Raw genomic sequence first — 24,190 nt, 5'->3', positions numbered from 1 at the left:
GCCCGCGCAGTCAAAGAAAAACCCGCACAGTTCCCGTTCCCGTGGGATTTCCGGGATTGCGTCATTTTCCCGGGATAAAAAGTAGCCTATGTCCTTTCTCGGGTATCAAAATATCTCCATACCAAATTTCATGAAAATTGGTTCAGTAGTTTATGCGTGATTATGTAACAGACAGACAGACAGACAGACAGACAGAGTTACTTTCGCATTTATAATATTAAGTATGGATTATCTGTGATACGTCCTAGGAATAGGTTAGGAACCGCTAACCGCAGTATAATTTCTTGTATTGCGACCGTAGTACACTAATATTCTACGTTAACATTTTCTTTTACATATATTTAAGAAATATATTCGACGAATTATAGCTGTTCATATATTATTTCATTGGAATGCGTCTCTTTTTTTCTGAAAAAAATTGGTTGTCTGTAAAGTCGGTTTACTGACGATAGTTGAACGTGACATCGTCCCGATTGTCCGAGCTTCTTTGTCGCTCGTACCGCGCTCTCGCTTGCACTTCAAGCCTGGAACGCCTCAAAGCGAGGTAACGCCGCATGAGTCATGTTTTTTCGTGCGTGCAGACGGCTCTATCGAATTATAAGACGTTGTCACGTCAAAAATACTACTTCGAAAATGACTATGAACTAAGATATGATGAATCAAATAACCTGCTTTACTACGCCATTTTCCAATATGGCGGCGCAAGCGGAAAAGATACGATGTGAAAAATTGTACATGGTAATTGGTACATTTAATTTTTTTACCAAATAATATCTATTATCTTGTAATAAATAGTTTGCAATGACGATTATTTGGAATAAAGATCTATTTGAATTATTGTACCAATGCAATGCATATTTTGATGTGTAATCAAACCTTGTAAGATAGATTTTCCGTATTTCGCAAATCAACCTCAAGAGTATAGAAACTTAATTCAACAGTTTACTGTTGACAACAGAATGTTGATTGATCAATCCTACATTTTCTGAAGAATCTAATGTTATTTTTCTGCATTTATAGGAAAAATTTCATCTTACTATAAATTCTCTTAAGCCCTATCAATAGTATATGATATTAACAGGTCATTTATAATTAATCATGAAATGTGTATGTGTCTACACATTCATCCCAGGTAGGTACCTAGTGGATTTATTATGTTCATGTGCAAATCATTTTCAGACTTCAGCTTCAACCGCCCGTTTTCTAGGAAACGTAAAAAATTGATGATTTATGAGACAAAAATCTTTTTAGGGGTAAATAGGTGGCTGTTTATTTTAAATATCGATTTCTAAAACTAAAAATTGTATTTAATACAAAAGTTTATTGGTGAAAACATGAAAAATATAATAGATTAATGGCTGATAAAATGCAGCAGAAATGTTACAATATTTGTCCATCACAAAATCTATTTTGCTAATAAATGCCTGAAAATTTCAGAATGTTTAAATTGGTGATGGGCACAATAAAATGGTTAATGTCAATAATAATTATTCCTTTGGTTAATTTATTAATGGTCGAGGACATCACAAAAACCACATAAACAGACACTAACAAGTTTTTTGTGCCCTAATTTAATACAGCCATTATGTACAGTTGCGATTTATTACTTATGAAAATCTAAATTTCATCGGGTTATTGGGCGTAATTTAACAATGTTTAAATATAATAACTAATTGCATAATTTTAAAACATTCATCATCATGATCTCCATTTCACTGCGGACATGCGGCGAAAGGAATGTTATATTCGGGGGGCCGACCGGGCTGTTATTACACTATATCTTAAAGGAAAACACTTTTAACTTAAGAAACCGTAATTTTAATAACTTAAGTTATAAATATTTATATTCATCAGGTCAGCTCGATATCTGTAATCCAGTGTAAATACAGAAATACAAAACCGTCAAAGATGACACATAACATTTAATTTGAGACGGATCGCAAAGGTCCGCTGCGAACGACATTTTTTAACATTTTATACAAGCGACGACTCGCGACAGGCGCCGCGCGGCGTTCTCGAATGTTACTCGTTTTCTTATAAAACACCGATGAGAACAAATGCGTGTGGTGGGGAGGCGGCGCCTAGTTGTCGCCGCCCTCGGCCGGCTCGTCGCCGTCGCCCTGCGTGTCCGACGTCCACAGCGTCAGGTTGTCCCGCAGCAGCTGCATGATGAGCGTCGAGTCCTTGTACGAGTCCTCGTTTAATGTGTCCAGTTCCGCGATCGCGTCGTCGAAAGCCTGCAATCACACCGAGCCCTCTATATTCATTCGTTGTTAACGCGCAATCAATATTCAAAACCACATATAAAACACGATGTATTAAATTACTAATAGGACACCTGATGCTGGCTGGATCGAGTATTAGGTGAGTTAATTGCGTTGCAGGACCATGCCAAGGCGATATTAGTCAATTAAGACTACGAAGGATGACTCTAACTTCATGCAAAATGATGTGTGGAATTTAAGGTTCATATAAGTTAGTGGGATGGAGTTATATAGTCGCGGTAGCACACTCCATATCTCTGTGCAATATTGAGAACCTGTTTAGCTAAGTGGCAAGCTCGCGCAGGAGAGTTGATAATCTCGTAATAGAATACGGAAAAGTTGAGCGCGAGACCGAGCCTGATGGGATGGGTCGGTTGCATTTTGGCCTTGGCAATGTCGAACGCCTCCTGGTAGGCCTTCTGCGAGTCGTCCACGACCGCTGCGGACAATCGATAACAACAATTACCAATCAGCGTCCTATCACCGTTCTCGCGCCAGCCAGCACAGAGCCTATGCATAACTGACACAAATAATGACCTGTTTGGCGAGGTGGCACGCTTTGTCTGGCGAATTTAAGATCTCATAGTAGAAAACTGAGAAATTTAACGCGAGGCCCAGCCTGATTGGATGTGTGGGTTGCATTTTCGCCTTGCTGATTTCGAAAGCATCCTGGTATGCTTTCTGTGAATCCTCTACAACGGCTGTAATTTAAATTCATATCTAAATAACACAATCATAAAAACCAATTTCGTTTTGTTATCTAATATTAATGAGCATAAATAATAATTACTTACAGTGAATTGAAATTATTTACTCAATTAACTTACAATTTCTGGTTTCTCCTGTGGCCACTTCTGCGAGGTACCTGTAGTAATCTCCCTTCATTTTAAGGTAAAATACTTTACTTTCTGGATTACTAGCTTTAGGGATAAGGTGTTTGTCAAGTAAACCCTGAAACAAAATTTAGAAAATTGAAATAAATAGAAAATAAAAATTAAAACATTTCGAAAAATATACAAGTCAAGCCTATCGAAGATTTAATCTACTGAGAATTCTAAAAATTATTTTCGATGTTAAAGAATGGATTTGTATTCAATTCACGTTCATTATCCTTTCAGCAATACTATCGATTTTTTTTTATTAATTCCAGTATGGCAATATATTTTGACGTGATTTAAAGAACGGAATTTAATAAAATTTTAGCGAATTGACATTAAATTAAAAATGCAAGTGAGACACGGGGCAACGAACGAAGACAGGAGAGCAGCGCGCGCAGTGACGCGGCGCAATACGTCACCCCGCCCGCCCCGGCCGCGGAAAACCCGCACCGCGCCCCTTCTCACATGCCTACCTATTCCTATAAACCACCATTAACTTATGCAAATACCCAGCATGACTGCGACCTTTGTTGCATCACGCCTTAAATTGGCAACAAGTAAAGGCGATGACGTCATTTGCGTAGTTTCCTACGCAAAACTGACATCAATATAATTTTAATTTACTCGAAGTTTGTAATATCTGCCGATCTGATTATATTTAATAATCAAATCATCAATCCTGAAATAAAAGAGAAAGAAAATAACTCAAAAATAAGACTCATCACTTACCAGTACATCATAGCAGATTTCTCTGAGCTCCTTTTCTACTTTTACCCTATATTCTTTTGCCATCTGTTGTTTTCTTTCCGATCCTTCGGTTTTCTGTTCAATTGAGGATATGACTCGCCATGACGACCGCCGGGCGCCTACGACATTTTTGTAGGCAACGGAAAGGAGGTTTCTTTCTTCATTGCTGAGTTCAACCCCGGTTTCGGTGACTTCCTTCATCGCGGCCGCCATGTCGTCGTATCGCTCAGCCTGCTCCGCCAGCTTGGCGCGTTGCACCAGTTCCTCCTTGTCGACGGACATCGTGGATGATGTGTGTGAGGACTATATTACTGATGCCCCTGTAATCATTTAATGCTATAAGTAGATGAAGATAAAGGCGAATCGATGAATGCGCGTTCAATAATTTCTCAGAAAGACTAATCGTTTGGGCGTCACTTTCACCAAGTGAATCCAATTGGGTATATGAGTCATCATAAAATACGACGCACCTTCAGATAGAGGCTCACGGGGCGCACGGGCGCAATGTATAAACTCAACGTAGCTCTAAGAGCGACCCTCACGCAAAACGCGACATCGACGCGGCGTCCGTTCGGTTTGACAGCATCTCACAGACTCGGCTCACTGGCAAGGTACGCGCCGTCGCCGCGCCGCCGCTAAGCAAACGCCACTGCGCCAACAGTATTGATCCGCCGACACGGGATGAACACTCCAGACGAAATACGACTAGCGCGACGCTTGCACACACCCCTCACCCTCGCCACCCGCCACCCTACACCCCCACTGCTTGCACCGCACCCTCGCCCGACAACCCGGCGCCTACCTCATTCTACCCTTATCTAGCTTATCTACTATGCTGTTTTCTGTTCAATATCCTGTTGCTAGGGCACTAATCGTGATAATTGGCCTTTACGAAGCTTTTAACCTATCATCAAAAAGAAGGGAAACCAAATAGTAGGTAACTACTATATGGTTCAGTCCAGCATTGATTACTTTTCACTTTATACTAAATCTTGGGTGTGGCAGTATATCTATGTTGTATACAAAGTAATGTATATAACATAAATTGCTTTTGAAGCTACACATAATTAAGAATATACAGCCAAGACTTTGATTTCCAATCTGAAAACCACATTTATGCAATTTTTAATTTTAATACCAAATGCGACTTATAATATCAATATTTCTTGCACTCACAAAGTATAGCAGACAGTTGTAAATGAAAATATGTATTACAATAGATTTGCTTTAATCAATAATTCAAACCTTTTTTAATATTTGTAATTGGTCATTATTGATTATACTATAATATCTATACCTGCGTCCCTCGCAATAGAGTAACAGAGAAAATTAATTATATATACTAATAGTTTTATTAAATAGTATTTGGTTCATATACTACATATTTGTATTCATCCGAATAATGTCAATTGAATGAAGTGATATTTTCTTAGAAGACCATCTTCTAGCGGTAACAAAATGTACAATTCAAACATCAAAAGTATTATAGAATATGATATAATTTTTTTATGAAAATGTCAGAACAAATTCAATGACTAATTTATCAAATATAAATGATCCTTGTCTAAAGGTTCTCTTTACAAAAGGCTTAAAACTGTGCAGCATCTGCAGCTAAAGATGAGTCATAACATTAAGGTTAAACATAGTGGTGGGTGAATTAGTAAGAAGGATCATTCCAGGCTCACAAATAATCAAATATCAGCAAATAAATCTACCTAACTATTTATATGACCTTCTATGATGGAAAATACACACGTGCCTATCTCATGTAAATGTAAAAGCAGCTGAGGAAAAGGGTACAAGGAACATTATATTCTGCTTGGAGACACTTAAATCTCATCTTGTCGACACTTAACTTTTTATATTAACTATAATGACATAAATCATTATCGAAAAAGATAACGGCGTGACTGAGACGCAAGGCCAAACTACGACGCACTTACTTGGTTCTTCATTTATCGTGATAGAATAGAGTAAAAATATATAACACACATGCCAATATGGTTTGTAATCGAGAACTAAAATAGAACCGTATTAAGAGAGAGACATGTTACAAAAAGAAAAGACTTTAATACCATGCACCTCATTACAAGAATGTTCATATAACTTACGTGTAGTTTTAGTAGGAACAATTTCTTTACCACTGTACTTAGCCTACTCTAGTAACTTTTAAATAATATGTGAATACATTTAGATTACATTAGATTTTAATTACTAAAATTTATAACGATAGGTAACCGCACCGCAATATCGTGTCGCCGGCTCTGGCAAAATGGCTGCTTTATGGGACACTCCTTTTATGCGTCACAGTCACAAATGTATAAAGTTATCTTAAAAAATACACACTCTTTTAAAATCACAAAATGAATATCACACAATGCTTAATTATCTACACTTACTTGTGAAGGGAATTAAAGTAATTAAGCCAGCGATAGCAACACAATTTCAATTTTTCTCTTGCTGTGAACGATACACTACACTGACGGCTGCGGGGCCAGAGGGGAAACAAAAACGGAACGGGGTTCTCAAATAGTACTACAAATAGGCCAGCCATCTTGAAACGCACGTATTATTTTATTTAAACTGTAAGGTATAAATTCTGATGAATGCTGCTGATTTCTTATAAATTTAATGATTAATAGCAAACATATTTTTACCGGAAACTTTTCAGTAAGTATATTTTAGTCTCAAAATATCATATTCAAATAATATTGTATAATATTTTTTTATGCTGGCAATATCCACAATATACAATGTGATACAATCTGTGTGTAAAAATATACCCGGATACAAACTGTTATGAGTTTATTTCAATACAGAAGAATACACCCCAAAACTGAACGCATCAACTAGAAAATCCACGAAAAAAGGCTTAAAATAAAGTAAATACATCAGAAGAAAGGTAATCATTCGTCTTTACATTTTAACAAGAGTGTAACAATGAACTTTGGGCACTTGGATGACACTGCCGAGGGTAGCAGTAGGGCCTACCCAAGGGCCTACCCGTAATAATATATTATAATTAAATTTTTCTTATACAGACACCTACATCCAAAGACTACTAGTCTTTGGATGTAGGTGTAAAAAAAAAGACTTGCCGACGTAAAACACTCCTTTTTTCTTCAGGGAAAATAGTAACGAAACCGATAAAACAATCTTCGGTCTCTCTTCAAACACACGCACGCATGGTGCACGGTGGCACCTAAAATGCTATGCAAGCGTGAAGTTTTATAACTTGATTTTAGCAAAAAGTCTTCCCTCATTGCCGTAATTATGAAAAAAAAAACCTAACGCTTGAATTTTGACATTGGCAGAAAAACGTCAACTACCAACGTCATTACTCATTACGTCAAATGTCATGCTGTCCGCTGTTCTCGTCAAAATCAGGCCTGCGACAGCTTAGTTCCAAAAAATTCGTCAAGCGCTAGTTTCGCGAGCCATGTTGGCAGCCATTTTGTATCGCTATTTGTCAAACTGACATCTGACAGAATGGAGTTGCCGAATGTCATTCGTGTCGAAACTCGTGTACTGTTTGGTTGTCTTTCTCCTCGCTTTATTGCTTGAGTTGAGATTGATTCCAAGTTCCTTGCTTGCGATACGAATTATACAGCAGTGGTCTGGTGCTTTGTCCCGTCTGTGGCCATGGCTCCTATCAAATGCTGTGCTGTCGGTTGTAATTCAACCAACAATACTCATCGCCTTTATAATTTACCAAAGGACGATAAACTTAGAGCTTTGTGGCTGTCATTTTTGGTGCCAGTGAATTCCCAACTTCTTGGTCTATCAAAAGATCAGTTAGTAAATAAACGTGTGTGCCAAAAACACTTCGATAGATACCAACTGGATGACAAGGGTAACCGTCTCAAAGATGGTTATCCATGCCTATTTTCTACTGAAGAAATCAAGCATGGGGTGCCTTTATCTGGTAAGCTGTACATATAGGTACACTGCTTGTATTATAAATGTATATATGTATGTAATATCATGTAGCTGTGCTTGTTTAATTATTCTGTATATTAAATCCTTCCTGAAGCTCAAAGGGTTAAATCACCATGTGGCATATATATAGGCACATTTAGTACCGAAAACAATATTGAATTTTTATTTTGTCTAGACACCAAATGAAGATGCCATAATTTCATATAAAACCTCAGAAATTAAACAGATATCATAATTCAATTGGATGAAACCAATAACTTGTGTAACCAATGCAAGAAAACCAAATACCATTTGTCACTTGGCTGTTAGATTGCCTGTATTATTCAACTATGATAATGACATGTGTTATTTTCCAATGAACATAGAAACATGTATTATGAATAATTTCTCGCGTTTTTAGTAAGAAATAGATATCCTATAATAGTTATTCTTCCTGTTTACAATTATGCATTTCTTTACTTAAATTATTTAATTAAACATGTATGTAACATATATATCCTGTTTGCGTTAATAATAATGTTAGTGACCATGACAGTTTCAAAACTTATATTTAATTAGTTTATATGGTTACTTTCAGGTGATCATTATGATCATAACTACAATAAAAAGGAAGACATTGAGGAAATTGTGGGAAATCCAGTTGTTGTCCGAGGTAATGAAAAACTCATTTTTCAATCTAGCTTAAGTTTTGCTAAAACTTATGTTCAGTTTTCTAATATACCATTTTTTAATTTTAGAACATCCAGTTGATCATTTATATTCAGGACCAGCAGATATATTTGCAGACCCTCCTGCATCCTCATTTCTCAATACTGGTAATAATTTTTAAAAACTTTTAATTTTTTTGTACCTGTTTGGCTATTTATGGTTTTTACTCTTACATTCATCAACCCATGTGAAACCCCTGTGTACACAATACAATTGAAAGTTACCAATAACTCTTTCGCACAAACAAATGTAATTTTGCTTTTATGTACCAATACTATAATCTGTTTGTCATATCTAAATATGAGCATTTAGAAAACATAAAGTTGCAAGACCTGCATAAAATAATAATATTATAGTATGTATATTTGTATAAGTATGAATTTATGATCAGATCATCAGAGATACTTATCCAATTCAAAAAAAAAATGAGTGGAGAAACAGTAATTTACTAAAGTTTTATTGCAGATTTCCCTACATTCAATGTCTTTGAGTCAAGTCAACCATCAACAAGCAAATGTGAAAAATTATCACATCATAACATACAGATTGACCCTTTGGGAGCCCAAGGTTAGAATCATAGAAACTTAATCAATTTTAAAATATTTAAACATTGTTATGTGATGTTCATAAAGACTACCAGCTACTTTGTTGTGAAACAAAAATGGTTTCATAACACAACTGTATTCTATGTTTTAGGAAACATGCATGCACATCTCTTTAAGTATTAATCTTACTTTGGTAAGGATATCATATCCTTAGTGTCATTGATATTATTTAATAAATGATTTCAAAAACGAAATTTTATACAAGCAATTTTGGAATAAATAATGCTTTAAAAAATAGTATGATGGCAAATGTTAAAATGTTGCTCAAGATACCTAGATAGTTACCTGATATTCTTGCTTCTCCCTTACTTATAATTGAATGTTTCTTCTATTTACAGATGTGATTCATAGTGTGGGTCAAACTCGATTGAAAAATAAAGCACCAAAAAAATTTTTTATTAGCGGAGCAGGTAAATATTTACTAAGTAAGTATTTACTAAGTACTTTTAACACAAACTTCAAAAAGATTTTTATTTTTTACTATATTTACTCACCAGAACAGCTATAGGTACCTATCCTAGTTTCATAAAAATAAAGAACTAAAAATAAGGTCAACAATGTTTTACAGAAAGTTATGATAAAATTCTTTACACTGCATGTAATATGCATGTTTCTATGAACCTAAAAAGTATACAGTCAAAGCCTATTTTTTTATATTTATATTTTATTTTTTATTCTTTTACAGGTAACAAATTGTCCACACACAGCAGGTGCTTTATAAAAAAAATGAGAAAACTTGCTGTTGAAGAAAACAAGACTCAGAAGCCATTTTTGCAAAGATTAGATGCTGCTAAGACAATTAGCTGCAGCCAATTGTTTAATAAAAATTTTGAGAAAATGTCACAACAAGCCCAAGATTTTCTATACATGCAATTAAAAATGGCAAACAGAAAGAAGAAGGCAATGAGATACACAACCAATGAAAAGCATTTGGCGTTGACCTTAATGAAGGAAAGCCCGAAAGGATATCGGTTGCTCCAAAAAATATTTAATTTGCCCAGTAAACGAACATTAAATCGTTTGGCTGAAAATATCATTTTCAATGTGGGGCTAAATGAAAATATTTTTCGAGTAATAAAGCACAAAACACAGAAATGGGACACAAAGAAGAAACTGTGTTCTATTTTGTTTGATGAGGTTGCTCTTACACCTCATCTGACTTATGTTGAGTCCCAAGATGAGATAAGAGGATTTAAAGACTTTGGGTATGGAAGAGTACTAAGCTTTTGCGATCATGCCTTGGTCTTCATGCTAAAAGGAGTGTGCTCAAACTGGAGACAACCGATATGTTTCTACTTTTGTGAGGGAACAACTGCAGGCGCTACAGTAGTTAGAATTTTAAAGGAAGTGGTCACTAAAGTGTCAGAGTCAGGACTGATACCTTTAGCTCTTGTATGTGACCAGGGCTCGACTTTTAGAACAGCCATAAATATGTTGAAATTGGAGACTGCACGCAAAAGGATTTTAAATGATGAATGCAATGGTGAGTAGATAAAATCTCTTTATGAATAGCCCTTGCATGCACATTGTCTGCTTAGAAGTTGGAAAACACTTGGGATAAAAAGTACCCTTCAACATTATATCAAATTATCCATCTGTATGTCATTACATGTCATATGTCACCTGTGTGCTAATTTTCATCTGTAATCTGACCTGTAATACTTGCATCAAATTAAATTTTTGAACTCAATATACTTTTTTGTTTGCAGATGGAACTATTGAGGTGTCAGGACAACAGTTAAGTGTAGTGTTTGATCCCCCACACCTACTTAAGGGCCTTAGGAACAACCTGCTCACAAAAGACATGCTCTTCAAAGGACAAGTTGCCACATGGAAGGATATACAAACAGTATTTGATGCTGATTGCCAACTAGGTCACACTAGAATGCATAAAAAGCTGACAGAGCACCATGTTTACGCAGCAAAAATGAAGAAGATGAAAGTTAGTGTAGCTGCCCAAACTTTGAGTGCAACAACCAGTGGAATGCTTAAATACACTGCATTGTTCAGTAAGTATTTACTCTGTTATCAATATGCATTAAGTATCTAAAAATACTAAAATTATCCTCTTAATCACTCACTCCCTTTACTTTTTATTTATTTACTAGCTTTCCGCCCGCGGCTTCGCCCGCGTTTTCAAAGAAAAACCCGTTCCCGTAGGATTTCCGGGATAAAACCTATCCTATGTCCTTTCTCGGGTATCAAAATATCTCTATACCAAATTTCATGCAAATTGGTTCAGTAGTTAAGGCGTGATTGAGTAACAGACAGACAGACAGACAGAGTTACTTTCACATTTATAATATTAGTATGGATTTACAGTCTCCAACATAATAAACACCATGAATTCACACTATGTAAATATTTATTAAAGAATTAGGTTCTTAATCATATTTTACAATTTAGTCTTTATGAGTATAAACCTGCCTCTTGAATCACTTGTACCTATCTATTAACAAAAACCGCATCAAAATCTGTTGCATAGTTTTAATGGTCTAAGCACACAGGGACAGACAGCGGGAAGCAACTTTGTTTACTGCCTATGTAGTGATACTTAATATGTGATACTTATTTAATTATGTAATATTTCAGAAACTACAGCCTCGGGTCAAAATGTCAGTGAGACAATGGCCACAACAGGCGAAGCTGTGGAGTTCATTGACAAGCTATTTGATAGCGTGAACGGTTCTCGAGGAAGCACTGTCCGGGGCAAACTGCGTGGACCTATAAAGCCGAAAACACATCAAATTTTCAGTTTTTGGACAGAAGCCAAGCAAATATTGAAAAATATAAAATTTATTGATGCAAATAGCAAGAAAGCTCGCAAAAATAATAAAATCTATAAGGTTCGAGTTCCTTCTCTTAATGGATGGGTTACAACTGTAGAGAGTTTTGAAAGGTTGTCTAAACTGTTGTTCGAAAAATATCAAATAGAATATTTTTATCCTAGAAATATAAATCAGGATCCTCTAGAGAACTTTTTTGGTAGGATCAGAGCCATCAATTATAGGAATGTCAATCCTGATGCAAATACATTTATGAATGCGTTTAAATCCTTACTGATGTCCAATGTTATGGGTCCACATTCCATATACGCAAACTGTGAGGATGATGTAGGAGACACAGTAGTTGATTTCTTAAAACTCATATCCTCATCCAATGTTGATGAGAATTCCTCATCAACATTTGATGAGGATAAAGAAAATGCCATGTGTACTAGACCCATAACACATGACATTAGCAATTGCAACCAATCACTAAATCCAGTGAATGAAAGATTGCGCGTGCACTCTTCTGCATATACAGCGGGGTATATGTGCAGGAGAGTGACAAAAAAGTTTAAGTGTAGGAGATGCTCTGAGACTTATACCCAAAAAAAAAGAGATATATTTCATAAATGGATTGAACAAAGAGAATACACCCTTTTAAAACATCACAATTTAACCTATCCATCAAAGAAATTTTTAATGTTATATAGGGATATCTCGGGCCTTATTCATGATTACTTGAATAAATATGCATATGAAACATGTTTAAAAAAACGTTTAAAAATACAAATATTGAAACGATTAGATATAAATTGGTTGGGGTGTACACATCACAAAACGGAAGCAAAAGAGTGGTTGCTCAATTTAATAATACGCACCCATGTGCATAATTGGTGCAACATAATAAATAAAATTTTAAAAGGAGGGATACAGGAAAAACTTGTTAAACAGATGTGTGCACCTCAACAAATTGCTTTTGAAAAATATAAAGCCCATAGGCTGAGGAAAACTAAATAAAAACTAAAATCTAAAATGTTGTTTTATTTTCATATTTCTTTCGTTATATTCGTATCCATTGCACGTAACGAAAGATACTTTGAACCTTGCAAATTATAGAATTAACCCTACAAAAATTTTCCGTGGTACATCACTATGCTATCGATATTCTATGCCAGTCATCGTGGCTTTTATAGTGCGCTGTCAGTGGGTCATCACTAGTAGGTGACAGGCACAGAGTACTTTTATATATATAGGTATAGAGGCTTTACTCGGCGGGTTCAGGAGGAAAGTGATTGACAGCGCCATCTGTATCTACAAACTTGCAACTTTCCTGCGATGTATATAACTATAGATCTACTATCATTCCTGCTTTGAGCCTTGTTTGTACTAAGTTTTGTTAATTTATTTATTAATCCCGTAATTTACTCATAGTCAATGGAGAATACGTTTACTAAATTGACTGAGTAAATTACCTAACGGATTAATAAATAAATTAACAAAACTCAACTGTATTCAAATTAGGATGCAGAAAATAAAACCATATATTATGATAATCAAAATAGTTTATTTCTCACCACAAACAGTTACATGATTAAAACTAATTAAAAATTTTGGATACAATTTTGGTCATACATTAATCTTATGTTTTATCTTGCCAACTTAACTTAGAATGATAAGTTGACATGGGACGAATACTAGCGTCCTATGTCAACTCATCATAGAATATTAATTAAGACTCCGAAAAATTCTCCCACCTTTGAAATTTAGCATTTATGATGAAATTAGGTGCAGATTACAAGAAGTTAGTAGTAAAAAAAGATCACACTGAAACACGTTCTGTTTAAATTATGTACGAATGTATCATTTCGAAAGGAATCTCACAATTTTTCGATTTCAGAGAAACTTCCAAATTTCATTTATGCGTTATTACTTTTACTGAACAATAAGGTCTGCTAATTATTGTTATTAATTGTATTTTAATATCCTGATTACATAGCTTTGTTTATTATTAATGCATTCTTGATAATTCTCTTTTATATAAAATAAGACTGATAGTTCAGTAGAAGTTACAGCGTGAAAGTGAAATTAGAATTTCATTGTCTACAATTTAAAAGAGTTGGATTCATATAAATAACTATACTAAGTAGGTAGTACATTCGTATATAATTATACAGAAAGTATAATTATATACGAATCACTGTGAGGATTTTTCAACAATCAGTAACAAACAACTTAAAAAATAACTAACAACTAATAAAGAAATGGTAATAATATCCCCTAATTTTATCAATGCCAAATTACATAGGCGGGAGGGTTTTGGTAACTTAAGCCCCGTTGATTGGACTATTTAGGCTGGTTTTAGAGTCATGCTGATGGTCCACAGTGACAAGCCAGTACGCTCAGCGCTGGCGACCGATCGATGTCATTCTCAAATATTCAAAGCCATAGCTCTATACATGTATGTCGGAGAGGCCACCGGATGGCGAGTGGTTATCTCGACCATGGAGATGATCTAGTACAAATCCCCCTCATATCAACTGAATTAACTCCAAGTGGACTTTGTCGATGATACGGAAATTGAAGCAACTCATGGGATGCGAACAGATGGTAATGCGTTTGCTTGAAAGGTACCTTAATTATGTTTTTTATTACATATACTGGCCGTTTACACACTAGCGAAGGAAAACAAAGAGTTGTGTTCAAAATTGGTAAGTTCACTTGAGGTTGATACGAGGGAGATCCGTACCATTACAAAATCTACATTACTACTCGCCAACCTGTTCAAGTGTTCATGTGCCATAGCTTATTATATATATTATTATATACATAGCGTATCCTCCAATTTGTATTCTTGTATTTCAAGATTCTCAACAACTGTATCAGGTTCAACAGTAGCTGGAAAACGAAAGTTATAATTAAGTAAGTTTATAGTTTTAAAACTATATAATTATGTACTTTTATAATATTTTTGCATAATGTGTTTTTGCTGCTGAACTGTTATATGTATAGTAAAACCTAAAATTTGCAATTAGCTAAATAGTAAGAAAAATTTGGATTATATTTAGATACCAACCTGGTGCTGGTGCTTCATTTTCTTTTAATGGTTTTTGGGAATCTTGAAGTGATAGTGGTCCTGAAACAAACACAATAGGAAAATTGTTATAAATGAATTTTATGTTGCTGCTTGCTGTTGCATGAAATAAATTTGCATTAAATTAAATATATATCTGCTCTTAAAATAATTCTTAGAGCAGTTTGAAAATTAAAAATGCTTTCCTGTAAACATCAACTTTTCTGTCAGTTTGTGTGTAGGGACCGATATATATATAACAGGCATTTATCCTTTAAATGCCAATTTATAGAAAAACTTATTCAGATAGTTACTTTAAATCAAAATTGAAGTGTATGGCTAAGAAATACATATTTTTTTGCATGTATTGCTTTTGCTTGGCTAACTAGGTAGCCAGGAACTGATAGCATGGGCTTAAACCAAGTTATTACCAGCTGGGTTAAAAGTTGTAGAGGTTATAGTAAAACAAAACATGCAAAAATAATATATGCACTTACGAATACATAGTATTACTTTGGCTGAGCATTATTTCAGTCACTGTAGCAGTTCTGGTCAAATTACAAGTGTAAAATAGACATGCTAAGTAACATTATCTCCTTAAATCTTCTTGAAGTGTTGACACATCAGTTATAATGTTATAAAACATTGTGTAACATGACAATATTTTGTTACAATTTACATACTTTTGAAGATTTTCTCACAAAACAACTTGAAACTTTCAGACAACAAGTGTTATGAAACATTCTATAAGATTATAGAATGTTTCATTTTCATTACACAACTGCTGTGTTAGCACCTTTATGTGAAGTTTAGGTGTAGGTACTGACCTTTTGAAGTAGAAGGTAAATTTTCAACTTCCCTCAATGGTTTTCTATCAGTGCAGATAAATTTTGATAAAGGTCCTGCAAAAATAATATAGACAATTTTAATAAGTTCAAAATCTCGTTTTGTTTCTACCAAAGTGTAGAAACGAAAGAAACAACCTCTCTGTTGTAAAAAATAATGTTGAATAACACATTGAATTAATTCAAGAACAAACTGAATAATATCTCTAAATCCTAAGGGTAATAAATATTATCTTCCATTCCAAATTCTAATTCAAATTTCCTGAAATGAACAGGTTAATTCTGATGAAACTTTCTAAATTATAGTAATGTTTTACTAGATACAATACATGCAACATTTATTTTCAATTTAATGTTATATTATGACAATAACATAAGGTGCCATAATTATTATGACACATTAAAAGCCTATAGCTACTAAAATATATACTTAGCTACTATAGATTTAATAGACAATTATATAGCTACATAGTTTACCAACCTGGCATATGTAATGTTGGAACAGCTATGTTAGAAATTTTGTTGTAACGGCAACAATATTTCTCTTCGAAATGAGCATGACAAACTCGACGAAGTTTATAAATATTTTCATTGCTCAGACTCAAAATTTCTCCTCCAATAGCATGAACCCATGTTCGGAAACGAGCAATGTCCTTATCAGGGTTTGGAAACCAATGAAGAACTCTGTAAGAGCCTGCAAAAAAGGAGTTTAAGCATTACATTTATAGAAAAAAAACTTGTGACAGACCTATGATATAGAATTACTTCAATTATTATTTTTAAGAGCATCTTCTCCATTATATTTATCTTTAAGACAGTTTAAATGCATAGAGACTATTTGTGTACTTTTCATTATATTATGTTGCAGGCATATTTCTATGTACATACCCCACTTTCTTAATAAACCCCCTTTCTTAATAAAAAATAATGACGTCCAGAGAAGTTTCAAGCTCATGTAATGCAAAAATAATAATACATGAGCTTGAAACAAATATTTATAAGAGCCCTTGGTCAGTGGGTTGTTATGCTCGTCAGGGCCACACCTCATGTTCACATTGTGGAATGCAATAAATGTATTGAGTATTGAAATAAGCCTGTCTGTACGCGCATTACTTTCAAAAGGCCATGTTTTACTTTCAAATTGCACCAGTGCAAAGACAGGGCGTATGAACTGGTTTGGTATCAGGTTTGAAACAGTCTGGTTACGTACCTTCGACTTCCACACACTGAGGAACACAACAACGTTTACTAGACATGGTAATGTCACTTAGAAGCACTATAGTCTCAGAGTCTCTATCTCGAAAAATACTAGAACAAACACTCGACGCTAATCGTGAGGAGCAAGGGCTCAACTCAACGAATTCACGGAGAAGCACTAGTTTGATGAAAACACTCGACGTAAACCCAAGGAGCAGTGGCTCAACTTGAAGAATTACGGAGATTCGGAGAAGCACTAGGTTATAAATTGATGAATTTATCAACAAAAACAACCGGCACTAACGACAGACAGACCGCCATTGATTGTTGACAGCTTGTTTCATTACTGCAAGTAAAAAGTACAAAATAACTACTACGACGCGAATTTTGTTAATTATTTAGATCAAGTTTTTACTGTTTTAAATTAAATTAAAATTATGGCAGTTTTTATAATTTATTTGTTTAAACTATATCTCAAAATATATACAATGATGATAACATAAAACTACTAAAATTTTTTTTTTTTTGAATGGTAACATTTAGCATCCACCATACGGATTATAATGATTCAAGAATAAAATGGTCACTTCGTCACTACAGCTGTAATGAACTAAAACCGTACTTTCAACTTAGTCGGCTAACAGCAACAAGCGCCATCTGTATCTACAAACCGGAAATACATGGTTTTATAATACAACAAAATTAAAAAGGCATTCACTGTAGGACTTGTCACTAGATGACGGTGCTCTTTCAATTTGGTATCATTACTTTCGCCCAGTTGCACGGTAAAATGTTCTAAGATTGCACAGCCTGGTGACAGGTGACGTTACGACACTAGCGCTTTGCGTATATTTTTAGAACTACACGTCACCCATAGTACTGTCCTATCTGTCTCTGACTAATATATAGTAATCTGTGGTCAAAATAAATGCACGTGTGCTTCATTTTACTTACTATTATTAATATTATTAATAAAAAGGAAAACGGAATATAATTTAAGGGTACTAAGATAAACTAATTAGATTATACAACATGCCTAAATCAAAACGTGATAAAAAGGGTAAGTAATATTTTTTTCTATAAGTATAACCTATATGCGATGAAATGGAGCACACGATGGAGAATAAAATAGGATTAATGGATACCCCTTTAAATTTTATTTGTTCAAGACTTTTCTTACATTTTATGTTACAGTTTCACTTACCAAGACTAATAAAAAGGGACTTCTGTTAAAACAAAAAACTATAGAAGAAGTTAGAAATTCTTTATCAAAATATGAAAACATTTTTGTGTTTTCCGTGGACAATATGCGAAATACAAAATTAAAAGATTTACGTAACGAATGGAAGGATTCAAGATTTTTCTTCGGAAAGAATAAAGTTATGGCTGTTGCTCTGGGACGAACGAAAAGTGATGAAGTCGAAGATCAGTTGAACTTGGTAAGAATCATTTCAACCAAATCTAAATGTCTGTAATAAGTATCATATTGTCCCCATAGAATGAACAATCTTTAATCAACAAAATTAACTAAGTCCAGTTATGAATAATTACACTGTACAAGTTTTATTTCTTTAAATTTATATATCCAGAGTAGGGCTCCATTTAATTGTAGCCTTAATGGACGTTTGGAAAAAGAAAATTTTAGGCATAATTCCTAATTTCAATATATTTGATTTAGTCTTAGAGCGTATACGCACTATGCGGGTAGCTGTCCGGCTGACCACAATGCGGCTACCCGCATAGTGCGTATACGCTCTTACAAAAAATTAAGCATTTAATGTAAAGTGAATGTTATGGATAAAAATTTTCCAACAGTTTGCCAACTTGCAAGTAAAGTTGTAAGGACAGTTTTGCTGTTATATTTGATAATTTGGACTTATATTATTTTTACATAGAAAAATCTTATTAATATTATTCATAATCATTTCAGATATCAAAGAAATTAAAGGGCCAGTGTGGTCTACTTATGACAAACCGAGATGTTATTGATGTGCTGCAATGGTTCAAAGATTTTGAAGACTCAGAATATGCACGAGCAGGGTTTGTAGCAACTAAAGATGTGATATTGCCAAAAGGTCCACTTGCAGATTTTTCACACACAATTGAGCCTCATCTCAGAAGGCTCGGCCTGCCCACATCTTTAGAACGAGGTGTCATTAATCTTATCAAAGAATATCAGGTAATTATTCAAAATATATAAGTACTAGGTTTCCGCCCGCGGCTTCGCCCGCGCAGTCAAAGAAAAACCCGCATAGTTCCCGTTCCCGTAGGATTTCCGGGATTGCTTCATTTTCCCGGGATAAAAAGTAGCCTATGTCCTTTCTTGGGTACCAAAATATCTCCATACCAAATTTCATGAAAATTGGTTCAATAGTTTAGGCGTGATTGAGTAACAGACAGACAGACAGACAGAGTTACTTTCGCATTTATAATATAGTCCCTCAGTCCCGGAATCACAGACACAATAGAAAATCTATTGTGTCGCGGCCCGATCGGGCCGCTCGGTGGTCAATGGGTTAATATGGATTTTAAGACAATAAAGTAATTTTAAAATTAATTTAATTTAATCAACCACAAACTAAATATCTTTTGATTGCAGGTTTGCAAAAAAGGTCAAGCACTAACACCAGAGCAGGCGAGCATACTTAAACTCTTGGGTATTCAAATGGCAAACTTTAAAGTAGTAATTAAATGCCATTGGACAAAAGGAAAAGGATTCCATAAAGATATTGATGTACCTAGTGATGAAGAAGAAAGCGATAACGATGATGAAAATAATGCTATTGAAGATGTTGCTATGGAAGACGATGAAACGTAATATTAGTGCAGTGCATTTGTTTTAATTTTAAATATTCATATAATTAAAGGACTATATCTGAATATGTTTATTTTGATTGAACAAGTATTATTTTCTTACAAACTATTTTAAAAAGTTAGGTGGACTTTTCAAGTCAAGAAAAATTAATAATAAATAATAATGTATTGTCGAGATCTCAATAGACAGAAATATTTCAAACAGAAATACTCACATTTGCCTATTCAAAACATTTGCTTGTCAATTTTGAGATTTTCTTACAGGAATACAATTAAAATTAATACATTAATTGTATTAAAATATTGTGTCAAATATGAATAATAATTGCAAACACCTTTATCATAAAAAAATAGGCACAATTTAGGCAAAATTTCCTTGAAAATGCTTTTTCTTGATAAGGAAATCGATTAGTGACAGTTTTGAAATGAACCTGCCTTTATTACTTTATAAGTCCTTACTCCACGAATATAATGCAGTCTGAATTCGTAATTGCTATTCTCTTATGCGCACGAAGGAAAAGGCTGGCAATGTTTCTGGGACGCTTGGGTATAAAGGATTCAAATAATAAAATAATCTGTGTCAACAAAATATACTTTATACGAAGCATATTGATTTTTATTGTTGAAATCATTAATTAGCACTATCATTTTTCATTATTGACAAAAATAAATTAAAGATAATAGAAAAATAATACATAAAACAGGTGTCCATTTGTTTTCTATACATACAATATCAAAGTAACTTAAATTTTTACAAAAAATATCAGTATTCTAACAAAAATCAATTGAATTACAAAAATAAAATCATCAATGGCTTTGCCTGAGTGGGACAAATTTGAAATGTGCACTTGTGTTTTACATTAACATAACTTATATATAAATAGGTAATCACAGTACAAAAGTAAAGCATTGCTTCATCATCTGACGACATCACAGCTCATACACCCAGCAAAATATAACAATTTCATAGCGACTATGTTACAGTCTTTGAGATGCATATTATGACATTTATCTACGTTCCTTCTACAAAACGTTATTTAAATTTTAATTATAAGATACACACAGAGTGACGACATTAATTTATTTTAAAAGTTCTACACATTGAACATCTACGCGATATTTGCGTTTATTCGCTTACATAGCAGTGCTTGCATGAAAACTATGAACGTTACGCCACAAGAATATTTCTATTCAACTATTTGTAAAACTACGTATTGGTTACATACATGGTACATTACACAAAAATTGCATTAAAAAGTCTATCCATTTAGAATGTCTTTCAATTAAATTACCTTGTTTAACTAAATATAGCATAATATTAATAGTATGAGTTAGTTCGAAGCGACTCTAATTGAGTGACATTCAAGCCGAGATCACCCTTATATCACAGCCTACTAAGAATAATCAGCTATGAATGAATTCTAGGTTTATCAAAAACGTCATTAGAATTCTAAAGGCGCCGGTTCTTTTGTAGAATATATCAGTATTTGTCAAAGTACTCTGGTAGAAAAAATATAAGTTTACCTATTTCCAGCGTTTATACTATTATAGCCCAAGGTCTGTTTAGGAACTTATTACTAAAGGTACTAGATAAGGTAATGAGTAATTTTGCAATTCGTATTTTATTTCTACAATCAAATTATTAACATTGTTTTCTGGGACACGCTTATGTATTTCAATGAAAATTTCTAGAAATGCAATCGTAAAACTAGTAGTAACTCTACAAGTTTAATTACGTCGACTTTATAATTTTCGTAATAGGAACTAAATATATAATTCAACAGAAAAGCTGAGTTTATGTTTGGTATGTATTGAGTTTATCATTTCACATTATATGCACAGATCAGACCCTAATATTACTAATTAATCTAGCCTTGAATTGTTATATCGCCAAACGTCTATTTAATTCTATTTTACCCGGTACATAAATCCATAAATGACACATTTGTAATAATTGTACTGTAAGAGCTATTGCGAGCTGCTCACAAACAAGTGACATATTTTGCCTTTCACAAACAAAATTACAACATAACCAGCTAAATTGAGCTGAAAATTCAAAATCAGATACAAAATCGCTCCTGGCAATTCCTTTATTGCACAAATCCATGTTTATTATATTTCTTATACAGTATTTATGTCTTAGTAGGTGTTGTCGTAATAGCGGGTAGTATAATGTCGGGCAGCGGCTCGCGCCAGTACACCGCCTGAGAGAACTCGTCGGTCGGCTCGCACAGCACTGGCGGGAACACTTGGTCCACTAGCACACTCATGTGCGAGTACCTGGGGAATAGTGAATACACACTTATTACAAAGATACATATCTTAATCTTAATACTATTATAAAGGCGAAAAGTAAGTATGGATGTTTGTTACTCTTTCACGTAAATACTACTGAACCGATTACAATGAAATTAAGCACACATATAGAGGGTAACTTGGATTAACACATAGGATAGGTTTTATCCCGGAAATCCCACGGGAACGGGTTTTTCTTTAAAAACGCGGGCGAAGCCGCGGGCGGAAAGCTAGTAGTAATAATACGAAGGTAATTAGGTTGTATTTAAATTTTAAATATGTATGTGTAAGATTATACAATTTTAAGGGGGGGAATTTGTGTAACAAATATATTTTCGCTCGGTAAAAATAAGATGGATCAAAGAATATCAATTATAAATTATAATGTAAATTCACATGTTTTTATTTTGTATATTATATGCATTAAAATATAAATGTTACGACAAGATATTGTTATCGTTATCCTTATGAGTAATTATTGTATCCGGTTAGATAATATTTTTCGAGATTCAGGTGAAATTGATAGAAGAGACAGTGTAAGAGAGATAATAAATGTTTGTCTAATGTCTTAATGAATAAAGAACAAAAATGACACAATTTAAAATACAAAATACACAAAGAACAAAACTGAAGAATTAACAATGAGAATTATGTTTTTAAGTGTTAGTGTTAAATATGTCGCACCGTTGTTATATGAAGAACCACCCAACTTGTTTAGTTTATATCCAACACCCATATCATGATTCATCTACATAATATCTACTATAATTATTATTTTTCGATGAATAATTCTAAAGATTTATTATTAAAGATATCCTGTAGATTTTGCATACCTATTCATTATTCATCAATTTTCACAAAATTAATAACGCAATAATAAAAATAAGTATGTACTTATGCACATATTTATCGATAATTGGAAATACGTGAATTGATTACAATATGTTATAGCCTTTAGAAAGCACAAAAGACAATTTACAAATAATTTACTGCTTCTGAAAAACATCGATACTGTCGCGATTAAGTATATCTGTTTGTTGTATAGGACAATATAAGACAAGTAAGTATAGCACTTAAAATATTCGATAAGACTACGACACTTTCACAAGATTTATTTCAACATACAAATGACATGATCGTCGATTGTTAATTCAGTTAAGACAGTAAAGGCGGTCACAAACAATTCAATTTCGAATGCCAATTTCTATATTACCGAGTCCAATCGGTATTGGCACTCTTATTGAGCCGTCTGCTTTTGTTAGAGCAATGGAAAATTAATGTTTATGCGCGGTCCGAGTGTGACAAGCCCCTAAACATGCCATATGGCTTACCATAACAGTCACGTGCTTATTCCTTTTAATCGAAATAAATTTAATTATTATTCGCGCTAGCTAACATTATCGCTTTTCAACGGCGGGAAGAAATCATCGACCATGTCACTTTGCACGTGGTAACTGAAATAGAAATATGTATTAAATTTACATGTGCGTGTGAGTAGTTAGTGTTTAATAGTTGCTTATATACACGTGTGTGAGTAACAAATGAATGTTTAGATAAGCTGTTTTCGCCGAATTTCAAATTTTCTAGAGTACGTGATTCAATTAAGTCGAACGCAAAATTGTAACGTTGACTTTCGATAATTGTTATTATCGCTTAAACGACAAAGAGATAATAAATGTTTTGTCTTTTACATTATAAGTGAACTGAATATTATTTATCACTGATTGCTCTACAAAACCCAAATGTTCGATGATTCACGGTTTATGAAATGGTGTGAATACATACGTGGATTGGAATGTCTGCGTCAGTTCATGTTTGAGTTCGCCCTTGTAGTTGATTGTGAATATCCTCACTATGGGAATGCCGACAGCTTGGTACGCCCACACGTCCTGCGAAAATTATAAAATTATATTGATTTTAAAACTAATGAAACCAGCTTTATGTGACAATATTTGTTAAAGATACTCGCGAATGCAATATATCAAATTAAATTCATCGCTTTGATTTCATTTCATTGATTGCATTAGACACACCTGACCACATTTAATTTTTTGTATACC

The 24,190-nt window shown here is 33.9% G+C and overlaps 5 protein-coding genes across 12 annotated transcripts in view; 2 read left to right on the top strand and 3 right to left on the bottom strand.

The window, feature by feature from the left end:
- Nucleotides 1–1,301: 1,301 nt before the first annotated feature.
- Nucleotides 1,302–6,438, bottom strand: 14-3-3zeta (tyrosine 3-monooxygenase/tryptophan 5-monooxygenase activation protein zeta). 4 transcript variants are annotated; one of them, XM_089696236.1, is made up of 5 exons: nt 6,289–6,438; nt 3,872–4,209; nt 3,092–3,215; nt 2,802–2,965; nt 1,302–2,237 (listed from the first exon to the last, which is right to left on the bottom strand). In XM_089696236.1, the coding sequence occupies exons 2-5, from the start codon at nt 4,169–4,171 to the stop codon at nt 2,082–2,084; spliced, it is 744 nt and encodes a 247-aa protein (XP_089552362.1). In that variant the 5' UTR covers nt 4,172–4,209; nt 6,289–6,438; the 3' UTR covers nt 1,302–2,081. The 4 variants fall into 4 exon arrangements, with proteins under 4 accessions (XP_089552362.1, XP_089552365.1, XP_089552364.1 ...); XM_089696239.1 differs by lacking the exon at nt 2,802–2,965 and adding an exon at nt 2,540–2,703; XM_089696238.1 differs by lacking the exon at nt 6,289–6,438 and adding an exon at nt 6,133–6,270.
- An 802-nt stretch (nt 6,439–7,240) lies between these two features.
- On the top strand, nt 7,241–19,901 carry RpLP0-like (ribosomal protein LP0-like). Its single transcript, XM_089696298.1, has 5 exons — nt 7,241–7,273; nt 17,948–18,081; nt 18,216–18,460; nt 18,952–19,200; nt 19,621–19,901. The coding sequence occupies exons 2-5, from the start codon at nt 18,054–18,056 to the stop codon at nt 19,837–19,839; spliced, it is 741 nt and encodes a 246-aa protein (XP_089552424.1). The 5' UTR covers nt 7,241–7,273; nt 17,948–18,053; the 3' UTR covers nt 19,840–19,901.
- On the top strand, nt 7,419–12,942 carry LOC149487675 (uncharacterized). 2 transcript variants are annotated; one of them, XM_089696235.1, is made up of 8 exons: nt 7,419–7,814; nt 8,406–8,480; nt 8,566–8,643; nt 9,002–9,103; nt 9,480–9,551; nt 9,827–10,624; nt 10,851–11,150; nt 11,734–12,942. In XM_089696235.1, the coding sequence occupies exons 1-8, from the start codon at nt 7,532–7,534 to the stop codon at nt 12,924–12,926; spliced, it is 2,901 nt and encodes a 966-aa protein (XP_089552361.1). In that variant the 5' UTR covers nt 7,419–7,531; the 3' UTR covers nt 12,927–12,942. The 2 variants fall into 2 exon arrangements, with proteins under 2 accessions (XP_089552361.1, XP_089552360.1); XM_089696234.1 differs by having other exon boundaries at nt 9,480–9,566.
- On the bottom strand, nt 14,728–17,839 carry LOC149487674 (uncharacterized). Its single transcript, XM_089695815.1, has 5 exons — nt 17,035–17,839; nt 16,306–16,518; nt 15,807–15,881; nt 14,983–15,042; nt 14,728–14,804 (listed from the first exon to the last, which is right to left on the bottom strand). The coding sequence occupies exons 1-5, from the start codon at nt 17,078–17,080 to the stop codon at nt 14,728–14,730; spliced, it is 471 nt and encodes a 156-aa protein (XP_089551941.1). The 5' UTR covers nt 17,081–17,839.
- A 1,023-nt stretch (nt 19,902–20,924) lies between the features above and the next one.
- Lpin (phosphatidate phosphatase LPIN) overlaps nt 20,925–24,190 on the bottom strand; it is a 30,706-nt gene continuing 27,440 nt past the window's right edge. For 3 of the 4 annotated variants that reach the window (XM_089696257.1, XM_089696259.1, XM_089696258.1), the window contains 2 exons: nt 23,916–24,019; nt 20,925–22,115 (listed from right to left, as the gene is read on the bottom strand). In XM_089696257.1, the coding sequence (XP_089552383.1) occupies nt 21,968–22,115; nt 23,916–24,019 (252 nt within the window). In that variant the 3' untranslated portion in view covers nt 20,925–21,967. Of the gene's footprint in view, nt 22,116–23,461; nt 23,585–23,915; nt 24,020–24,190 lie in introns of all 4 variants that reach the window. The other variant, XR_016315734.1, reaches the window with a different exon arrangement.

Source organism: Colias philodice, chromosome 6, assembly GCF_061535455.1.
Source record: "Colias philodice isolate Cphi_HAF_F1 chromosome 6, ilColPhil1 Martin Lab GWU primary, whole genome shotgun sequence".
Taxonomy (NCBI): Eukaryota; Metazoa; Arthropoda; class Insecta; order Lepidoptera; family Pieridae; genus Colias; species Colias philodice.
Note: the sequence above shows the minus strand (reverse complement) of the source record. Positions and strands in the feature narration are given on the sequence as shown.